The following is a 15,997-nucleotide window of genomic DNA, read 5'->3' as shown; positions in this document are numbered from 1 at the left end:
TTGCTTTACCTATCAGCAAAAAAGATTTTGCATTGCAAGTGTTGAATAGTTAGAGTTAGAATTGTTAAAGTCAGTTTTGACACATCCTACGTCACAATGTCACATTATAATATAAATGTAAATGTGAATAGCGAAAATTATACTACGAATATTGACTATGCCACTTTAATTATGTATTAGATATTCAATAATTTGAAATAGTGATAATACACTTAAAATTGTCAAATTAACAATGAATAATGTTTATAAAACTTTGAAAAACTGTATCAATGCATGAAAATTTAACAGAGTGACACAATACAATACAAAATACAGTTCACATAGACCCTTGAGAATAGATGACAAATGTTTTTAAAAACTAGTTTTAAGACCAACCTGTACATCGGTACCAGGCTTGTACCATCCCCCATATAGAGCCATTGCAGCGCTCACAGTAATACTTGCTGGTGCGACTTGACTTCAGGACCATTTTGTGACCAAGGATGACCTTGACATTGGCTGGCACTGGCTCTGGGCCCTCCTGCAAATGAATAGAACAGACCAATAAATCAACCCCCTGAATTCCAGTCAAGGATCGCTTGGAGACTTTCCTTATCTAAAACTAAAAAAAAGTGCCTCTGCACTTATGATCCCAAACCATTGGTAGGTAAAGCCATTGAACGTTTTATTTTATTTTAATAGCTGCTTTCTTCCTCCTTTTTTTTTTAGACTAGCTCAGCTAATGTGGCAAAATGCTTTTCTTTATTAGATGCAGAAAATGGATCTACAACCGCTCATGAAAACAAGTTTTTTGTTTGATTATTGGGTTTACCGAAAAAAACTGAGGCATTATTATATATAGTAAAAACATGAAGTGTGGTTTGATGTTGATATTTGTGGATCCCACTTTAGTATTGGATAAATCCTTGGAGTATTTTCAATGGTAAAAAAATATGTAAGATGATTCAGCTTTAAGATAATCTATAACTATTCCAAATTTATTGAGTAATCATCATTGTCTGAGGAATAAATATTAGTGCAATATTAGGTCTATCGTTATTTATATGAGACTCTCAATACTACACTTTTTGAAAGAAATCTCTTCTTATAACTGGCAATGTTTCATTTTTGAACTATGAATTGATGATAGCTGCAATGATGCTTTAAGTTTAATGGCATCAGAAATAATGAGAGCTTGGCAACAACGAGACTTTTTTCAAACTCTGTTTCCCCCCCCCCCCCCCCCCAATTGTTTTAATTGGAAATAGATCTATTATAATGATAATGAATGATCCAGAAATCTGGAATAACGAGAACTCGATCATAATCAAGAGGTTATAATTTGAAGTAAAATTCACACTCATTCATCAGGTGGAGATCCAGTGCATCGCCTCAAGTGCCAACAGGCCCGGAGAGGATTGAGTGAGTGAGTGAGTAAGTGAGAGTATGACCATATCAAATCAATATGTTTGATCAATCTTCTTCTTCTTCTTCTAAACTTATAAATTTTGAGCTTAAATGAGAGACATGACGCCTGTTAGGCAATATTACAAATTTTTACGACAGAGACAATGCTGTCAACGACCAGGCACTCATTTTACACCTGAATAAGGTGAGAGATTATGAGTAAAAAGCCTTTTCCAAGGACTTAACTATGAGTCAAGAGAGGCTCGAACCCAGGACCTTCCGATCCGAAAGCGAGTGTCATACCACAACACCACTGGCCGCACAGTCAGTCAGACTTGAGTATAACTGTCAATGTGCTTATCCAAAAGATACATACTGTGAATGATATAGTTGTTAAACAAAGATGAATTATGAATATATAACTTACTTTCATTTCTTGCAGCTTTATTCTGAGTTGTACCAATTTCATCACAAGATTTTTCTGTTTTTCTGAATCTTGTGGCGTGTCTCTAATCATTTCTTTACAATTGTCAATAGCTAGCTCTAATTCTTCTACCCCGCTGAGTCCAAAATGTCCCTGGATAGAAATAAAATATAACATGGTTGAAAAGACAACTTCCTAATCATAACTAAATAATCTTTGTGAAATACTGTCCTTGCGAAATTTAGTTCTCGCAGCTTCCTTGAAATGCATGGTGTTTATTTGAAACAAAAAATTCTAAACTATTTTATTGTAACATCTAGTTGAGATGAAGGAGATTAGATAATTTTTTAATCCTCTGTTCCTTTTTTCCAAACTCTTTGAATAACATTAGCAGTTGATAAGTTTTTCGATTTGCTTCAAATTCTAAGAAAAGATTTGTAGAAATTAATGACAATTCACCAATTAAGGTTTACAAGATAAGGAATGAGTCATCTCTCACTCTTTTGCAAAAGGCAACACACATTGCACAAAGCTTAATGGTTCTTTCTACCTCCCAAGAACAAAAATCTCAGTTATGTGAAATTCGACACATCTTTTGTTTTGAACAAAAGGATAGTGCTAAAAACCATGTTTTACATTTTAAATGTTGCTCTTGAAAGGACTAATTTTTGGCAGTAAATGCTAAATATCTGAATGTAATCTGGTACATTTTTCTCAAAAGCCACGGGCGATATTATCTTGAAATTTCGCACATGCATAGACAATAATGTTATCTAAAAATTTAAGAGACGCTTTATGATATATTGATTCATTTTTAAGAAATTCTGATTATATAGCCATAGATAGGCATAATTAGAAATTTTGAGAACAATATGTATTTCAGAGAATACAATAATTTTTCCAAAAAATTCAAATCATCATATGAAATAAATAATACCTCTGTATTTTTCAATATATTAATTAGAACAAATAACATGAGGAATATTGAAGGACCATCATAGAGTTTTATATACGTTTGTGACGGAAAAATCATGAAAAATCCGTACTGAGAAAAAAAAAGATAAAATATATGAGAAATTTACTTATAATATGAAGAAAATTGTGACCCGACTTCTCAAAACAATTTTATGTCGGGATGAATAGGACTCCTAAAAGTCAATTTAGAATTGAAATGATAAGAAAGGCAAATTTTAAATCTTTTGCAATGTAAGAAATTGTACTACTTCTCCATCATAATGGATATAATTTTTTTTTCATTATTGGTGGCTATAAATTCAAATTTCCGCAACAAGTGCACCCAACATAATGCTGCTTTGAGACATAGGGCCAGAACAGGGCAATAAAACAGTGTTTAAATACAACTTAATTCAAGAGATTTGTTTTGTTTTTGAAAAGTTATGAAAAATGAATTGAGGTCTGTCAATAAACTCGTAACAATCTTTATTTTAAATTGATAATGTGCCATTTTTATCAATATCTCACCCATAGCCTCCTCTAACCACAATGTTTCTTCATGTTATAATGAAATGAGTAAAATGAAAAATAATAAACATTACATTCCCCATCACCATTAATGTCATACCAATTAAACACAATTTACTCTTCAGAGTTCCATGTTTGTAAATATTGCTGTCCTACTTTCTAACCCGAACTCCCAGAGTATGTGCAATTAAGCAGAGTCGACTGTATATATATATATATATATATATATATATATATATATATATATATATATATATATATATATATATATATATATATATATATATATATATATATATAATATACATTGTCGCCATACATTCTTAACTTTATATTTATACATTTTTATGCATGCCACCTCTGTAAACGAATTTCCATTTTTTCGATGAATAAAGCATATTATTATTATTATTATTATTATTATTATTATTATTATTATTATTATTATTATTATTATTATTATTATTATTATTATTATTATCTACTTTTGAATTATTTCTTCTAATGGGGAGGGGGAAGCACCATCTATATGAATGTTGCTTAATCAATCATAGATTACATTAAACCACAATACCTGTGGATGTGAAAAATGATCCTCAGACAATCCAAACTCAGCGAAGGAAATCTCAACTTTTTGCTCCTTCTGGCCATCATTGCCTTGTGATGCTGAAATAAAATTTGACAAAATTAATAAACCCTTTGGAAGAATGGCTGAATTTCTTTTAAATCATTATTTATTTTAATACTTTTCTGATTCAGGTGTCAATTAGAACCTCCTCTCATCATACCAATTCCTCTCCTGATAAATTTGGTAAGAAGCCAGTTATTAAAGTGTTAACGGTTAATCATAAAAACACTACAACCATGATCTACAATTTTTACCATTAATCATAAGCTAACTAGAGTGAAGTTTCTTCATATAAGGTATCTTATTTTTTTTTTTTATTCTCTATTGTCTTCTGGCACTTTTCTACTCACTTCATCTCTTGTTGTTCCAACATAAGTGCCTGCTCCACCCACTTTTCTGAATTAAAAATTCACCCCATATACCGGAGCATCCTCAATGTCTCAGTTGTTTCTATGTTATATGTTTGTGTTGAGAATATTGGCTATTAAGCTTAACTGGTACCCGCTACCTCCAGTTGTCGGTGAGAGAAGGCACTAATAATGAATGACCTAAGTTTGATACAAATTTTTTTGGATTCGTGGATAACTCATAAGGTAGAGTCACGCTCTCACCGGCCAGGCGGAGTTGTCGTACCAATAAGGTCGCGGGTTCAAACCACATCACCGCCGCAAACAAATTTTATTCTCTATTGTCTTCTGGCACTTTTCTACTCACTTCATCTCTTGTTGTTACCAACATAAGTGCCTGCTCCACCCATTTTTCTGAATAAGGTGTCTTACACTCTTCAAGTCATTAATCAAATCATTAAAACTATGAATGACTGACTTAAAAGTAAGTGGAAAGAATAATAGGTTGATCTGAGCTACCCTTTGGATAATACTTCTGTCTATCGGAAAGTACTTTCGACATCAACTAATATACCCAGCTTTACCCAATTACTGCTGGGAGGACAGATTTCAGAAATAAATTTGACTGAACACTGGATAACTAGTGCTTTCTTAGATGGTGCTATGAGATGCACAAGCAGTCTTAAGCCAGTTGACTGCCATTGCACTCACTCGCTTGTCAAATGTATTTTGATTATAAATTCTCATCAAGAGTAGGTAGTGCAAGCAAATGCCATGTCGGTTGCCTGATTATTAAATGCTTATGCAACTTGTATCACCAACAACGCTAGCTTTTTGTCTCTCTTTGTCCCACATAAGGAATGCGCAGAGCCCCATCATGTGCTGATTAATAGTAGGCTGCACTGTGTCTAGGATTAGTATTAACAAAAGATCTGAAAGTAAAGCTATCACAATGCTTACAAACATATGAATATGGGCTGCTGCTGGATGGCTGAGGAGAGGTGAAGAGGTTTTCTGCAAAGTGATCATCGTCAATCATTGGAGGACCCACTTGGTTAAATGGATTGAACCTTTTTTGCCGTGTTAGATTAGGAGAATGTGTTGTTTGTCCATTTGTTAGGTAACCATTATCACCACATGTCTGCAAACAGAGAGAAGAAATGTAATGAAAAAAATATATTTTTGTTTTACCTTAAACAAGGAGAACAAATGTAATGGAGAAAAAAAAAGTTGTTCCAACACTTCCCATAGGCCACAGGCAGAAAAGTTTTGACATAACTATCTATTGAAGAAAACCTCAACAAAATTATATTGACATAACCAATTGTCTCGCACAGACCTTTTTTATTCCACATATCAACACATCAACTCAACTTTTATGGCATTCATAATTTTTTTTTTTCAGTGACTCATTTTTGTCAGACTCATTTTATCAATAAACGACAGAACTAGCACAATTTAAACTTTTACTTGTAAGTTATAAGTATTTGAAAAAAAATAGATTAAATACAGTCCACACCAGATAATCACAACTTTCAGTTAATTGCAACATTTCTCAAGAAACGGAATTAATTCTATATAAAAGTCACTGTTAATTGCAACAAACTGTGGTTAATCGCAACACATTTTTGACCTCGAAAAATGGTAAATTCAAGAAATCAATCAAACAAAATTTCATTATTAAATTTCGTCTTGGGTGAAATCATGACAGAATCGAGAGTGGGCAGGGGTTAATGCTACAGTAGTGTGTCACTTCTGTATTCGAGACAAAAGCGGGCAGGTTTTGCAGTATGGGTTGGTACGGTCATATGTGACCCTGTGATAAAGTTTTTTGCCTCATTCATGAAGACTCTTAAAACGATTTGCTTCCTTTGTTTGAAATTATTGAGGAACATATTTATGAACATCTGGCCTCGGCAAGAAAACAGATGACCCTTGATGCCTTCTTAGGGAAATGAGTGATGTCAAACACATAGGAAAATAATGGAATTTACAACCATAAAAAAAAGATTAAAAAAACAAAACACACACACATTAAACAAACAAACAAAAAAAGCACATGTTTAATAAGGCCATGCACAGTCCCAAGCCTGCTTAAACTCAGTGGGAAAATGTTGCAATAGTGGACAGGAATCTCAACTTCGGATAATCGCAACTTCGGTTAATCGCATCATTTTCTCTGATTCCAAGGTATTGCAAGTATCCAGAGTGGAATGTACTACATTTTGAGGCAGGACTTCCATAGCTTCACAGCCCTTTTATTATAAATTACTTAATCTTTTAGCGTCTATGGAATTTACCTTAGTTGCAATGCCCAATAAATATGACTATAAGTAGATAAGTTTCACTTTAATAATAAGATAAGTCGTGTGATTTTTCTTATTTCAAAAATAATTTGGGGAGTGGATGGTCATTTACGACTGAGACGGATGCCTTTATTACTGTTTCCCATCGATTTCGATATTGCAAATGATGGCAAACATTATGTTTCAACAAGTTATAATATCTCTAGTTAGGGTTAGGGGTGGTTCCTCGCCCCTCCACCCCCCCCCCTCCCCCCTTCCGATAATAAAAAAAACGTCCTCTCTTTAGGTGCTGTGAAACTACAAAAGTCCATTTCACATTTTGAAATCTAATTTTTGAACCATCAACTGTGAATGTTAATGTTATGTCAGTTATGTCTAGTACTTAGTAATGTAAGCAGCACCATCCAGCAGATATATGGTGAACAGTGGGTTAAGTTTGGCGATGTTAATTTTATCAGTGTAGTATTATGTCATTGTTATATTTTTGTGCCATGTATAGCTAGTACTGGTAAGTGCGAGTATGATGCTTATATTAAGATGATGAAGTTGTCCTGGCAAAATTACACGTGAAAGTGAAAGTTGAAAGTAAGCCGAACACTAACTTTAATTTGTTTAAAATATATTTCTTATGACAAAAAATGGCTATTTGATGGGTTATAAATTGTACTGAAGATATTTTTAAAGTAATAAATATAAGAGTCAAGAGTCGTAATAATTAGTCAAAGCAATGCATGATAAAGGCATGGATGAGATTGTGAGTGATGGTGACAGTGATAGTGATTGAGGTCGCACACCTCTTCTTCATCGGATTCTGTATCCGAAAAGCGCTGTCCTCTTGTTTGAATAGGAACACCCAAAGTCATTTTTACTGATGCTGTATTTGTATCAATGTATCGCATCGAATTTTCATCCATTCCGCTTTAAATTTTACAGAAAATCAGCTGTAAAAAAAATAACAACAAAGATTCACGAGACCAGAGAACTAGGGCAAGGTAAATAAACAAACACAACCGGAAGTTAAATTTGGTCAGGTGCACATCCTTTCTATTTTTGGATGAAGAAAAAACGGAAAGTCCAGCGGAAGCAGTCGTGATTTAAGGAGGAGAAAAGGGAGGATGATAGTTCCAAAAAAATTTAATTTTTTTTTTAAAAGGCGGAGGCTGAATTTAGCAAACACTGCCTGCACATTTCAATTTTCGATTGTCGTGCGCTCACTAAATTCTTTTACTCGGCGCAAGTCGTAAAAGACCAAACGCGAGTAGTCTCCCTTATTCTAGCAGACAACTTTTTATTTTCTCCAAATCTCAGCTAACAAAAAATATGGCTATAATTACCACATAATGTTATGCAAGTTATGAAGGGATATAAATAAATTAAACACTATCAAACCATCATTCTCTCATCAGTCGACTCAATTGTCGGGAGTATCGAAAGGGGAAATTGAGAAGCTCTCCCAAATAATGAAATAAATCATATCAAATTGAATGTATTTATTGTCCAACAACAGCAGTCTACACGTTTTTATATTTAACTTTCTAAACTGCATTACACAGTACCTCTCCACCTCCCTCTTTTCCACTTAATTAATTGCGCATCTTTTATAAATATATATTATTCTATTTTAATTCGTGCTTCCTTATAAAGGAGCATACTATTTCCTGCCAACCAATGTTTTGTTTATTCATCGTATCAACGCCACTACCACATTATCTCATTCATCTGTAGTGTTTCATTCATCATGTTTTGTTGTTAAAGGGGAAACCCGAAACGTTCATTTGATCTGTTCTCGTATTAAAATTGAAGCTTACATTCAATTTCATATTATTTATTTCTTCGAGCTTCGAGCAGCAACATTTACATCTCAAATAATGTGACGTCATGGATTTATGTATTACTGGCGAAGTTCACAAAGATTACTAGGCGTTCAACGCATACATTTTTGAGAAAATATAAAATGAAGATCATCAATTTTTCAAGATTGTTTTATTAATTTTTTAAATCACTTATAAAATTCAGAATTAATTGTTGAAATTCAATTTTCTCGGCAATTCGAATTATGCAAACAGTTTGACAGGCTGTCAAGGATTTCAATTTTTGAGAGGTCAATCTACTCGCCATTGGTCATATCTATCTATCTATCTATCTATCTATCTATCTATCTATCTATCTATCTATCTATCTATCTATCTATCTATCTATCTATCTATCTATCTATCTATCTATCTATCTATCTATTTATCTATCTATTTCTAGGGAGAGAGAGAAAGATATATATATATATATATATATATATATATATATATATATATAGAGAGAGAGAGAGAGAGAGAGAGAGAGAGAGAGAGAGAGAGAGGGGGGGGAGAGAGATTTACGTTACGCAATAGCCAAATACAAACTTTTTTTTTTTAAATTGACCTTTAAGCGAAGACAATAGCCACAGCCTACATTTCTCACATGCATATGTCATAAAAAATGCTGATGCGTGTCAGGTAGAGAGAGGGAAAGTTTGTTTGATTTTTTTTTAAAAAGCAGAGCAAGACAAAAGGAGGAGGAGGAGGAGGAGGAGGAGGGAGGAGGAGGAGGAGGAGGAGGAGGAGGAGGAGGAGGAGGAGGATAAGAAGAAGAAGAAGAAGAAGAAAAGAAGAAGAGAAGAAGAAGAAGAATGAAGAAGAAGAGAAGAAGAAGAAGAAGAAGAAGAAGAAGAAGAGAGATGATGATGAGAAGAAGAAGAAGAGAGAAGAAGAAAGAAGAAGAAGAAGAAGAAGAAGAAGAAGAAGAGAAGAAGAAGAAGAGAAGGAAGAAGAAGAAGAAGAAGAAGAGAAGAAGAAGAGAAGAGAAGGAAGAAGAGAAGAAGAAGAAGAAGAAGAGAAGAAGAAGAAGAAGAAAGAAGAAGAGAAGAAGAGAAGAAGAAGAAGAAAGAGAAGAAGAAGAAGAAGAAGAAGAAGAAGAAGAAGAAGAAGAAGAAGAAGAAGAAGAAGAAGAAGAAGAAGAAAAGAAGAAGAAGAAAGAAGAAGAAGAAGAGAAAGAAGAAGAAGAAGAAGAGAAGAAGAAGAAGAAGAGAAGAAGAAGAAGAAGAGAAGAAGAGAAAGAAGAAGAAGAAGAGAGAAGAAGAAGAAGAAGAAGAAGAAAGAAGAAGAGAAGAAGAAGAAGAAGAGAGAGAAGAAAGAAGAAGAGAAGAAGAAGAAGAAGAAGAGAAGAAAGAAGAAGAAAGAAGAGAGAAAAGAAGAGAAGAAGAAGAGAAGAGAAGAAGAAGAAGAAGAAGAAGAAGAAGAAGAAGAAGAAGAAGAGAAGAAAGAAGAAGAGAAGAAGAAGAAGAAGAAGAAGAAGAAGAAGAAGAAGAGAAGAAGAGAAGAAGAGAAGAAGAAAGAAGAAGAAGAAGAAGAAGAAGAAGAAGAAGAAGAGAAGAAGAAGAAGAAGAAGAAGAAAGAAGAAGAAGAAGAAGAAGAGAGAAGAAGAAGAAGAAGAAGAAGAAGAAGAAGGAAGAAAGAAGAAGAAGAAGAAAGAAAGAAGAAGAAGAAGAAGAAGAAAGAGAAGAAGAAGAAGAAGAAGAAGAAGAAGAAGAAAGAAGAAGAGAAGAAGAAGAAGAGAAGAAGAAAGAGAAGAAGAAGAAGAAGAAGAGAAAGAAGAAGAAGAAGAAGAAGAAGAAGAGAAGAAGAAGAAGAAGAAGAAGAAAGAAGAAGAAGAAGAAGAAGGAAAGAAGAAAGAAGAAGAGAAGAGAAGAAGAGAAGAGAAGAAGAAAAAGAAGAAGAAGAAGAAGAAGAAGAGGAAGAAGAAGAAGAAGAAGAAGAAGAAGAAGAAGAAGAAAGAAGAAGAAGAAGAAGAGAAGAAGAAGAAAGAAGAAGAAGAAGAAAGAAGAAGAAGAAGAAGAAGAAGAAGAAGAAGAAGAGAAAGAAGAAGAAGAAGAAGAAAGAAGAAGAAGAAGAGAAGAAAGAAGAAGAAGAAGGAAGAAGAAGAAAGAAGAAGAAGAAGAAGAAGAAGAAGAAGAAGAAGGAAGAAGGAAGAGAAGAAGAAGAAGAAGAAGAAGAGAAGAAGGAAGAAGGAAGAAGAAGAAGAAGAAGAAGAGAAGAAGAGAAGAAGAAGAAGAAAGAAGAAGAAGAAGAAGAAGAAGAAGAAGAAGAGAAGAAGAAGAAGAAGAAGAAGAAGAAGAAGAAGAAGAAGAAGAAGAAGAAGAAGAAGAAGAAAGAAGAAGAAGAAGAAGAAGAAGAAGAAGAAGAAGAGAAGAAGAAGAAGAAAGAGAAGAAGAAGAAGAAGAAGAAGAAGAAGAAGAAGAAGAAGAAGAAGAAGAAGAAGAAGAAGAAGAAGAAGAAGAAGAAAGAGAAGAAGAAGAAGAAGAAGAAGAAGAAGAAGAAGAAGAAGAAGAAGAAGAAGAAAAAGAAGAAGAAGAAGAAGAAGAAAGAAGAAGAAGAAGAAAGAAGAAGAAAGAAGAAAGAAGGAAGAAGAAGGGAAGAAGAAGAAGAAGAGAAGAAGAAGAAGAGAAGAAGAAGAAGAAGAAAGAAGAGAAGAAGAGAGAAGAAGAAGAAGAAGAAAGAAGAAGAAAGAAGAAGAAGAAGAAGGAAGAAGAGAAGAAGAAGAAGAAGAAGAGGAAGAAGAAGAAGAAGAAGAAGAAGAAGAAGAAGAGAAGAAGAGAAGAAGAAGAAGAAGAAGAAGAAGAAGAAGAAGATCAAAATATGACAAGAAAAAAAAAATATATATATATATATATCCCTGGAGTCAGTGCAGACGAGTGCACGTGGTTTTTAGAAAGTTATTTTAAATCACAGCAAGCTGTGGACACAGTGTAGAACAAAGGTATATCCCCAGACACAAATTGTTCATAACAGGTTTTGTGAGACACTGAGCATACGATCAAGTTACTAAATGACTATATTATAATTCTTATAATTGTAGCCGATACTAAAATGATAATATCTTAGATAAACAGAGCATTTGAATATTGATGGTATTCGTAACCTCCAAAATTTCTTTTCTAGTATAAGTAGAACCGGTAGGGGCTGTATACTGCAACCACCATTGAGTACAGACGATTCGAGTTATTTTGCATTTTATTTTATTTTATTTGTTTTCCATATTAATTTGTGTATTGTTGTGCTGACGAAGGGTTTGTACACGACACGTCCATTGTCTGTTTTGTTCCCATACGAAGCCTCTTCATGTTCACTCTTTCGTTAGTATTATCTATTATAAGGATTTAATGAGACGCAATTACCCAACTGAATTGCATAGACGCTGCGAAGTTCCGTGCTAATTTAAGTGGTTTCTTTTAATAAACATTAGCGAGAGGATGCTTATGAACTTGACATGGCATGATCAAGATAGGTATTGTCCGATATTAAAACCCTTTTGTCACTCTCTAATGTTCCTGTACCCCGTGTGGTGTCCGGGGCCCCTCAACTGAGAGGGTCAAGAATAGCCCAACGCCAAGCCAGCGTGTCGTAAAAGGCGACTAATGGTGTGTGATTCCCCCATCTTTGAGTCACCTGGTCCTCCAGGTTGGGGGTTGGCAAAGGGTTAACACCCCTTTCCGTTAAACTCAAACCGTTACAGAAACACAGACAGACAAACTAAATCCTTTTTTTAGCTTGGGCGACCGAAGAGTTTCTGGAATTACAGAATTTATGAAGGACAACAGACAAAGCCGAAAGGACTCTGCTGACCCGATGACGTCTTCGCCAAACAAGCAGCTTCGAATTGCGTCGTGGAACGTTCGCACCATGTATGAAGCAGGAAAAAGCTCTCAAGTTGTGACTGAGATGAGAAGATACAGGCTGCATATACTTGGAGTAAGCGAAACCCACTGGATACAATCCGGACAGAAACACCTCAAGTCTGGGGAGAAGATTTTATATTCAGGGAGAGGGGACGGGATTCATACACAGGGAGTAGGAATAATTCTAAGCAAGTTTGCCCAGAAGTCACTGAGAGGATGGGAACAATGCGGAGAAAGGATCATCATGGCGTCTTTTACAACACGGAGTAAGAAGATCAGCATGAACATCGTACAGATCTATGCCCCAACAAATGATGCAACAGATGAGGACAAAGATACATTTTATGGTCTGCTACAACAAGTCATTGACAAGTTGCCAAGGAAAGACATCAACATATTGATGGGAGATGCTAATGCAAAAGTGGGACAGGATAACGTAGGCTATGAAGGTATCATGGGACGTCATGGCATGGGAGAAATGAATGATAATGGAGAGAGATTTGCAAATTTCTGTGCATTCAACAGTTTGGTGATTGGAGGATCAGTGTTCCCCCATAAGAGGATCCACAAAGCAACTTGGGTCTCACCAGATGGTGTGACAGAAAATCAGATTGATCATTTTTGTATCTCTCGTAGATTCAGACGTTCATTGGAAGATGTGACAGTACGGAGAGGGGCAGATGTTGGATCAGACCACCACCTGCTATTGGCAAAGCTTAAGCTCCGACTCAGAAAACACGGGGCCAGATCACATACAAGAAGAAAATTCGAGGTGAATGCACTTGATGGGGAAAAGAATGAGGAATTCAAACTACAATTGAGTAATAGATTCCAACCTCTTACTGAGCTCGAGGAGGACATAGATGTAGAGTCACATTGGGCAAAGATCAAGGAAGTCTACATAACAACTTGCCACGAGGTATTGGGGGTAAAGAAATCGGAACATAAAGAATGGATAAGTCCAACCACCTTGGACCTTATTGAAAAGAGGAGAACAAGGAAGGAACAAGTGAATGCAAGCCGAACAAGGGCTTCAAGACTGGATGCACAAGAGCAGTATCGAGCCATAGCTAAGGAAGTCAAAAGATCTGTGAAGAAAGACAAGGAAGCATTCATGAACAGACTTGCAGAGAAAGCAGAAGCAGCAGCGACTGGAGGACACATGAGGATCCTTTATCAAACTACCAAGACACTTGCTGGAAAATATGGGAAACCAGAGGTACCAGTCAAAGACAAAGATGGGAAAACTATTTTTGGAAAAGAGGCTCAATCTGAACGATGGAGGGAACATTTCAACTGCCTTCTGAACAGACCACCACCAGACAACCAGCCAGAAATTTTGCCTGCAAGGAATGAGCTACCAATTAGCTGTGATCCACCATCGATAGCAGAGATTGTGGGTGCCATTAACAAGATGAAAAGGGGGAAAGCTGCTGGACCAGACCAGATTCCACCGGAGGCTCTAAAAGTTGATGCGAAAAGAAATGCTGAGGCCCTGCACCCACTATTTGAGAGAATCTGGAATGACGGGATATTCCCAAAGGATTGGAAGGAAGGACATCTTATCAAGCTTCCAAAGAAAGGGGACCTCAGTAATTGTAATAATTATCGAGGCATCACTCTTCTTTCTATCCCAGGAAAGGTTTTCAACCGTATTATTTTAGAGAGAATTAAGAATGCAACAGATGCTAAACTGCGGGACGAACAGGCAGGTTTTCGGAAAAACCGTTCAACCACCGACCAGATTGCCTCTCTGCGAGTCATAGTAGAACAGTCTATAGAATGGAACTCTCCTCTTATTGTCAACTTTCTGGATTACGAGAAGGCTTTCGACAGTATTGACAGAGCAACATTGTGGAAAATTCTGGCACATTATGGACTCCCTGAAAAGATAGTAAACCTCATTAAGGAAATGTATGAAGGATCAAGTTGCAGGGTTGTACATGAAGATCAGCTTACTGACAGCTTTGAAATTAAGACTGGTGTCAAGCAGGGATGCTTGCTCTCACCATTCCTGTTCATCCTTGCCATTGATTGGCTAATGAAGGAAACCTCCAAAGGGAGAAGAAATGGGATACAGTGGACCCCCTGGACACAGTTGGATGATCTGGATTTTGCAGATGATCTGGCTCTTCTGTCCCACACCCAGGACCAGATGCAAGCAAAAACCACAATTATAAACAGCCTCTCGGAATCAATTGGTCTAAGAATTCACCCTGCAAAGTCAAAGGTCTTGAGGATAGGTACGCGTCAAAGGGAGCAGATCAAAGTAAAAGATCAGGAACTCGAAGATATAGACACTTTCTGCTATCTCGGAAGTATAATTGACAAGGATGGAGGCACGGAAGCAGAGGTGAAAGCACGAATAGGAAAGGCACAGGCTGCATTCACTTCTTTGAACAGAGTTTGGAGAACTAAAGATATCTCCCTTCAACTAAAGCTAAGACTTTTCAACTCAAACGTGAAGTCTGTCCTACTGTATGGATGTGAAACTTGGAACGCATCACAGGCATGTATAAGGAGGGTACAGATTTTCGTAAACAGGTGCATGCGTAAGCTACTCAGAATAAAATGGATGGATAGAATAAAAAATGAAGAAGTATGGAAAAGAACACAGCAGAAACCAGTGGGAGAGGATATAGGAAGAAGACGATGGAGGTGGATTGGACACACGCTTAGAAAGAATGACTCAACTATAACAAAGAAAGTATTGGACTGGAACCCTCAGGGCAGAAGATCAAGGGGAAGGCCTCGAGGAACATGGAGAAGAATTAAAGAAGCTGATATACAGAGAAGTGGTAAGACCTGGAATGAGATAAAAAAGTTGGCTCAGGATAGAGAAGGATGGAAACTGTTTGTCTGTGGCCTATACCCTGACCCAGGGTGAAAAAGGCAATGATGATGATGATGAATGTTCCTGTCTCTGTATTTCAGTTTCAGACTCTGAAAGTAGCCGAGCTCACAGGTCGGATTTCGCTATCGCGGTCATTTCCATCTGATCCACGAGGTTTTAGAGGAAAGTTTTAAATGTCCTATCCGCGGACGTACATGATTTGTATCTTCAATGTCAGTATAAGTGGTTAAGATGATTTAATTTGAATGGACGTTTGGAAAACATAAGAGAAACAAAAATCAGCTTTTACTGTATGAAAAGTAAATTTTGTATCTTTTGGCTTGCGTCAGTGGAAATTGGATTCAATAGTCTGACGTCATGTCGGCCAGCAACGGCGACATCGTGGTTCTAAACAAAGTCTTGTGATCAGAATGTGTAAAAGTCAAAGCATGATCAGATTTATATTTTTTTTCCCTCTGGTTACGTTTTTATGCTCGTCGGAGAAATATTTCATAAGGGCGTCCGCCATTGTTCCAATAGTTTAGAGCCAGTTACTAAGTTACTGTGCGTCATTACGAGGGAAGTTACGTTACGACTGTTGAAGCGTATTCTCTATCTATATTATATAAGTGTTCATATTTAACAAGTGGATAATATACACGTTGCCTCTTGAAGCTCGAAGAAATAAACAACAATATGAAATGGAATGTAACCTTCAATTTAATCAGCGAAGACGGATTATGTGGACGTTTCGGATTTCTCCTTTAGCAACAAAACATGATGACTGAAACACTAAAGATGAATGAAACTCTAAAGACGAATGACAGATGTGAGAATTACGTCATTCGTGTTTCATTCATCGTATTTTGCTGAGATAGGGAAGA

At 36.0% G+C, this 15,997-nt stretch overlaps 1 protein-coding gene across 1 annotated transcript; it reads right to left on the bottom strand.

Moving 5' to 3' along the window:
• Positions 1–375: 375 nt before the first annotated feature.
• On the bottom strand, positions 376–7,576 carry LOC144962333 (differentially expressed in FDCP 8 homolog; the record flags this gene model as incomplete). The annotated part of the gene is made up of 5 exons (XM_078895228.1): positions 7,368–7,576; positions 5,228–5,408; positions 3,867–3,958; positions 1,814–1,963; positions 376–520 (listed from the first exon to the last, which is right to left on the bottom strand). Coding segments are annotated over exons 1-5 (688 nt in total), but the record flags the coding sequence as incomplete, so codon positions are not given.
• Between the last annotated feature and the right edge of the window lie 8,421 nt (positions 7,577–15,997).

The sequence above is a fragment of the Berghia stephanieae genome, unplaced genomic scaffold, assembly GCF_034508935.2.
Source record: "Berghia stephanieae isolate SIO BIC M18660-M18661 unplaced genomic scaffold, UCSD_Bste_1.3 scaffold883, whole genome shotgun sequence".
In the NCBI taxonomy this organism is placed as follows: domain Eukaryota; kingdom Metazoa; phylum Mollusca; class Gastropoda; order Nudibranchia; family Aeolidiidae; genus Berghia; species Berghia stephanieae.
Note: the sequence above shows the minus strand (reverse complement) of the source record. Positions and strands in the feature narration are given on the sequence as shown.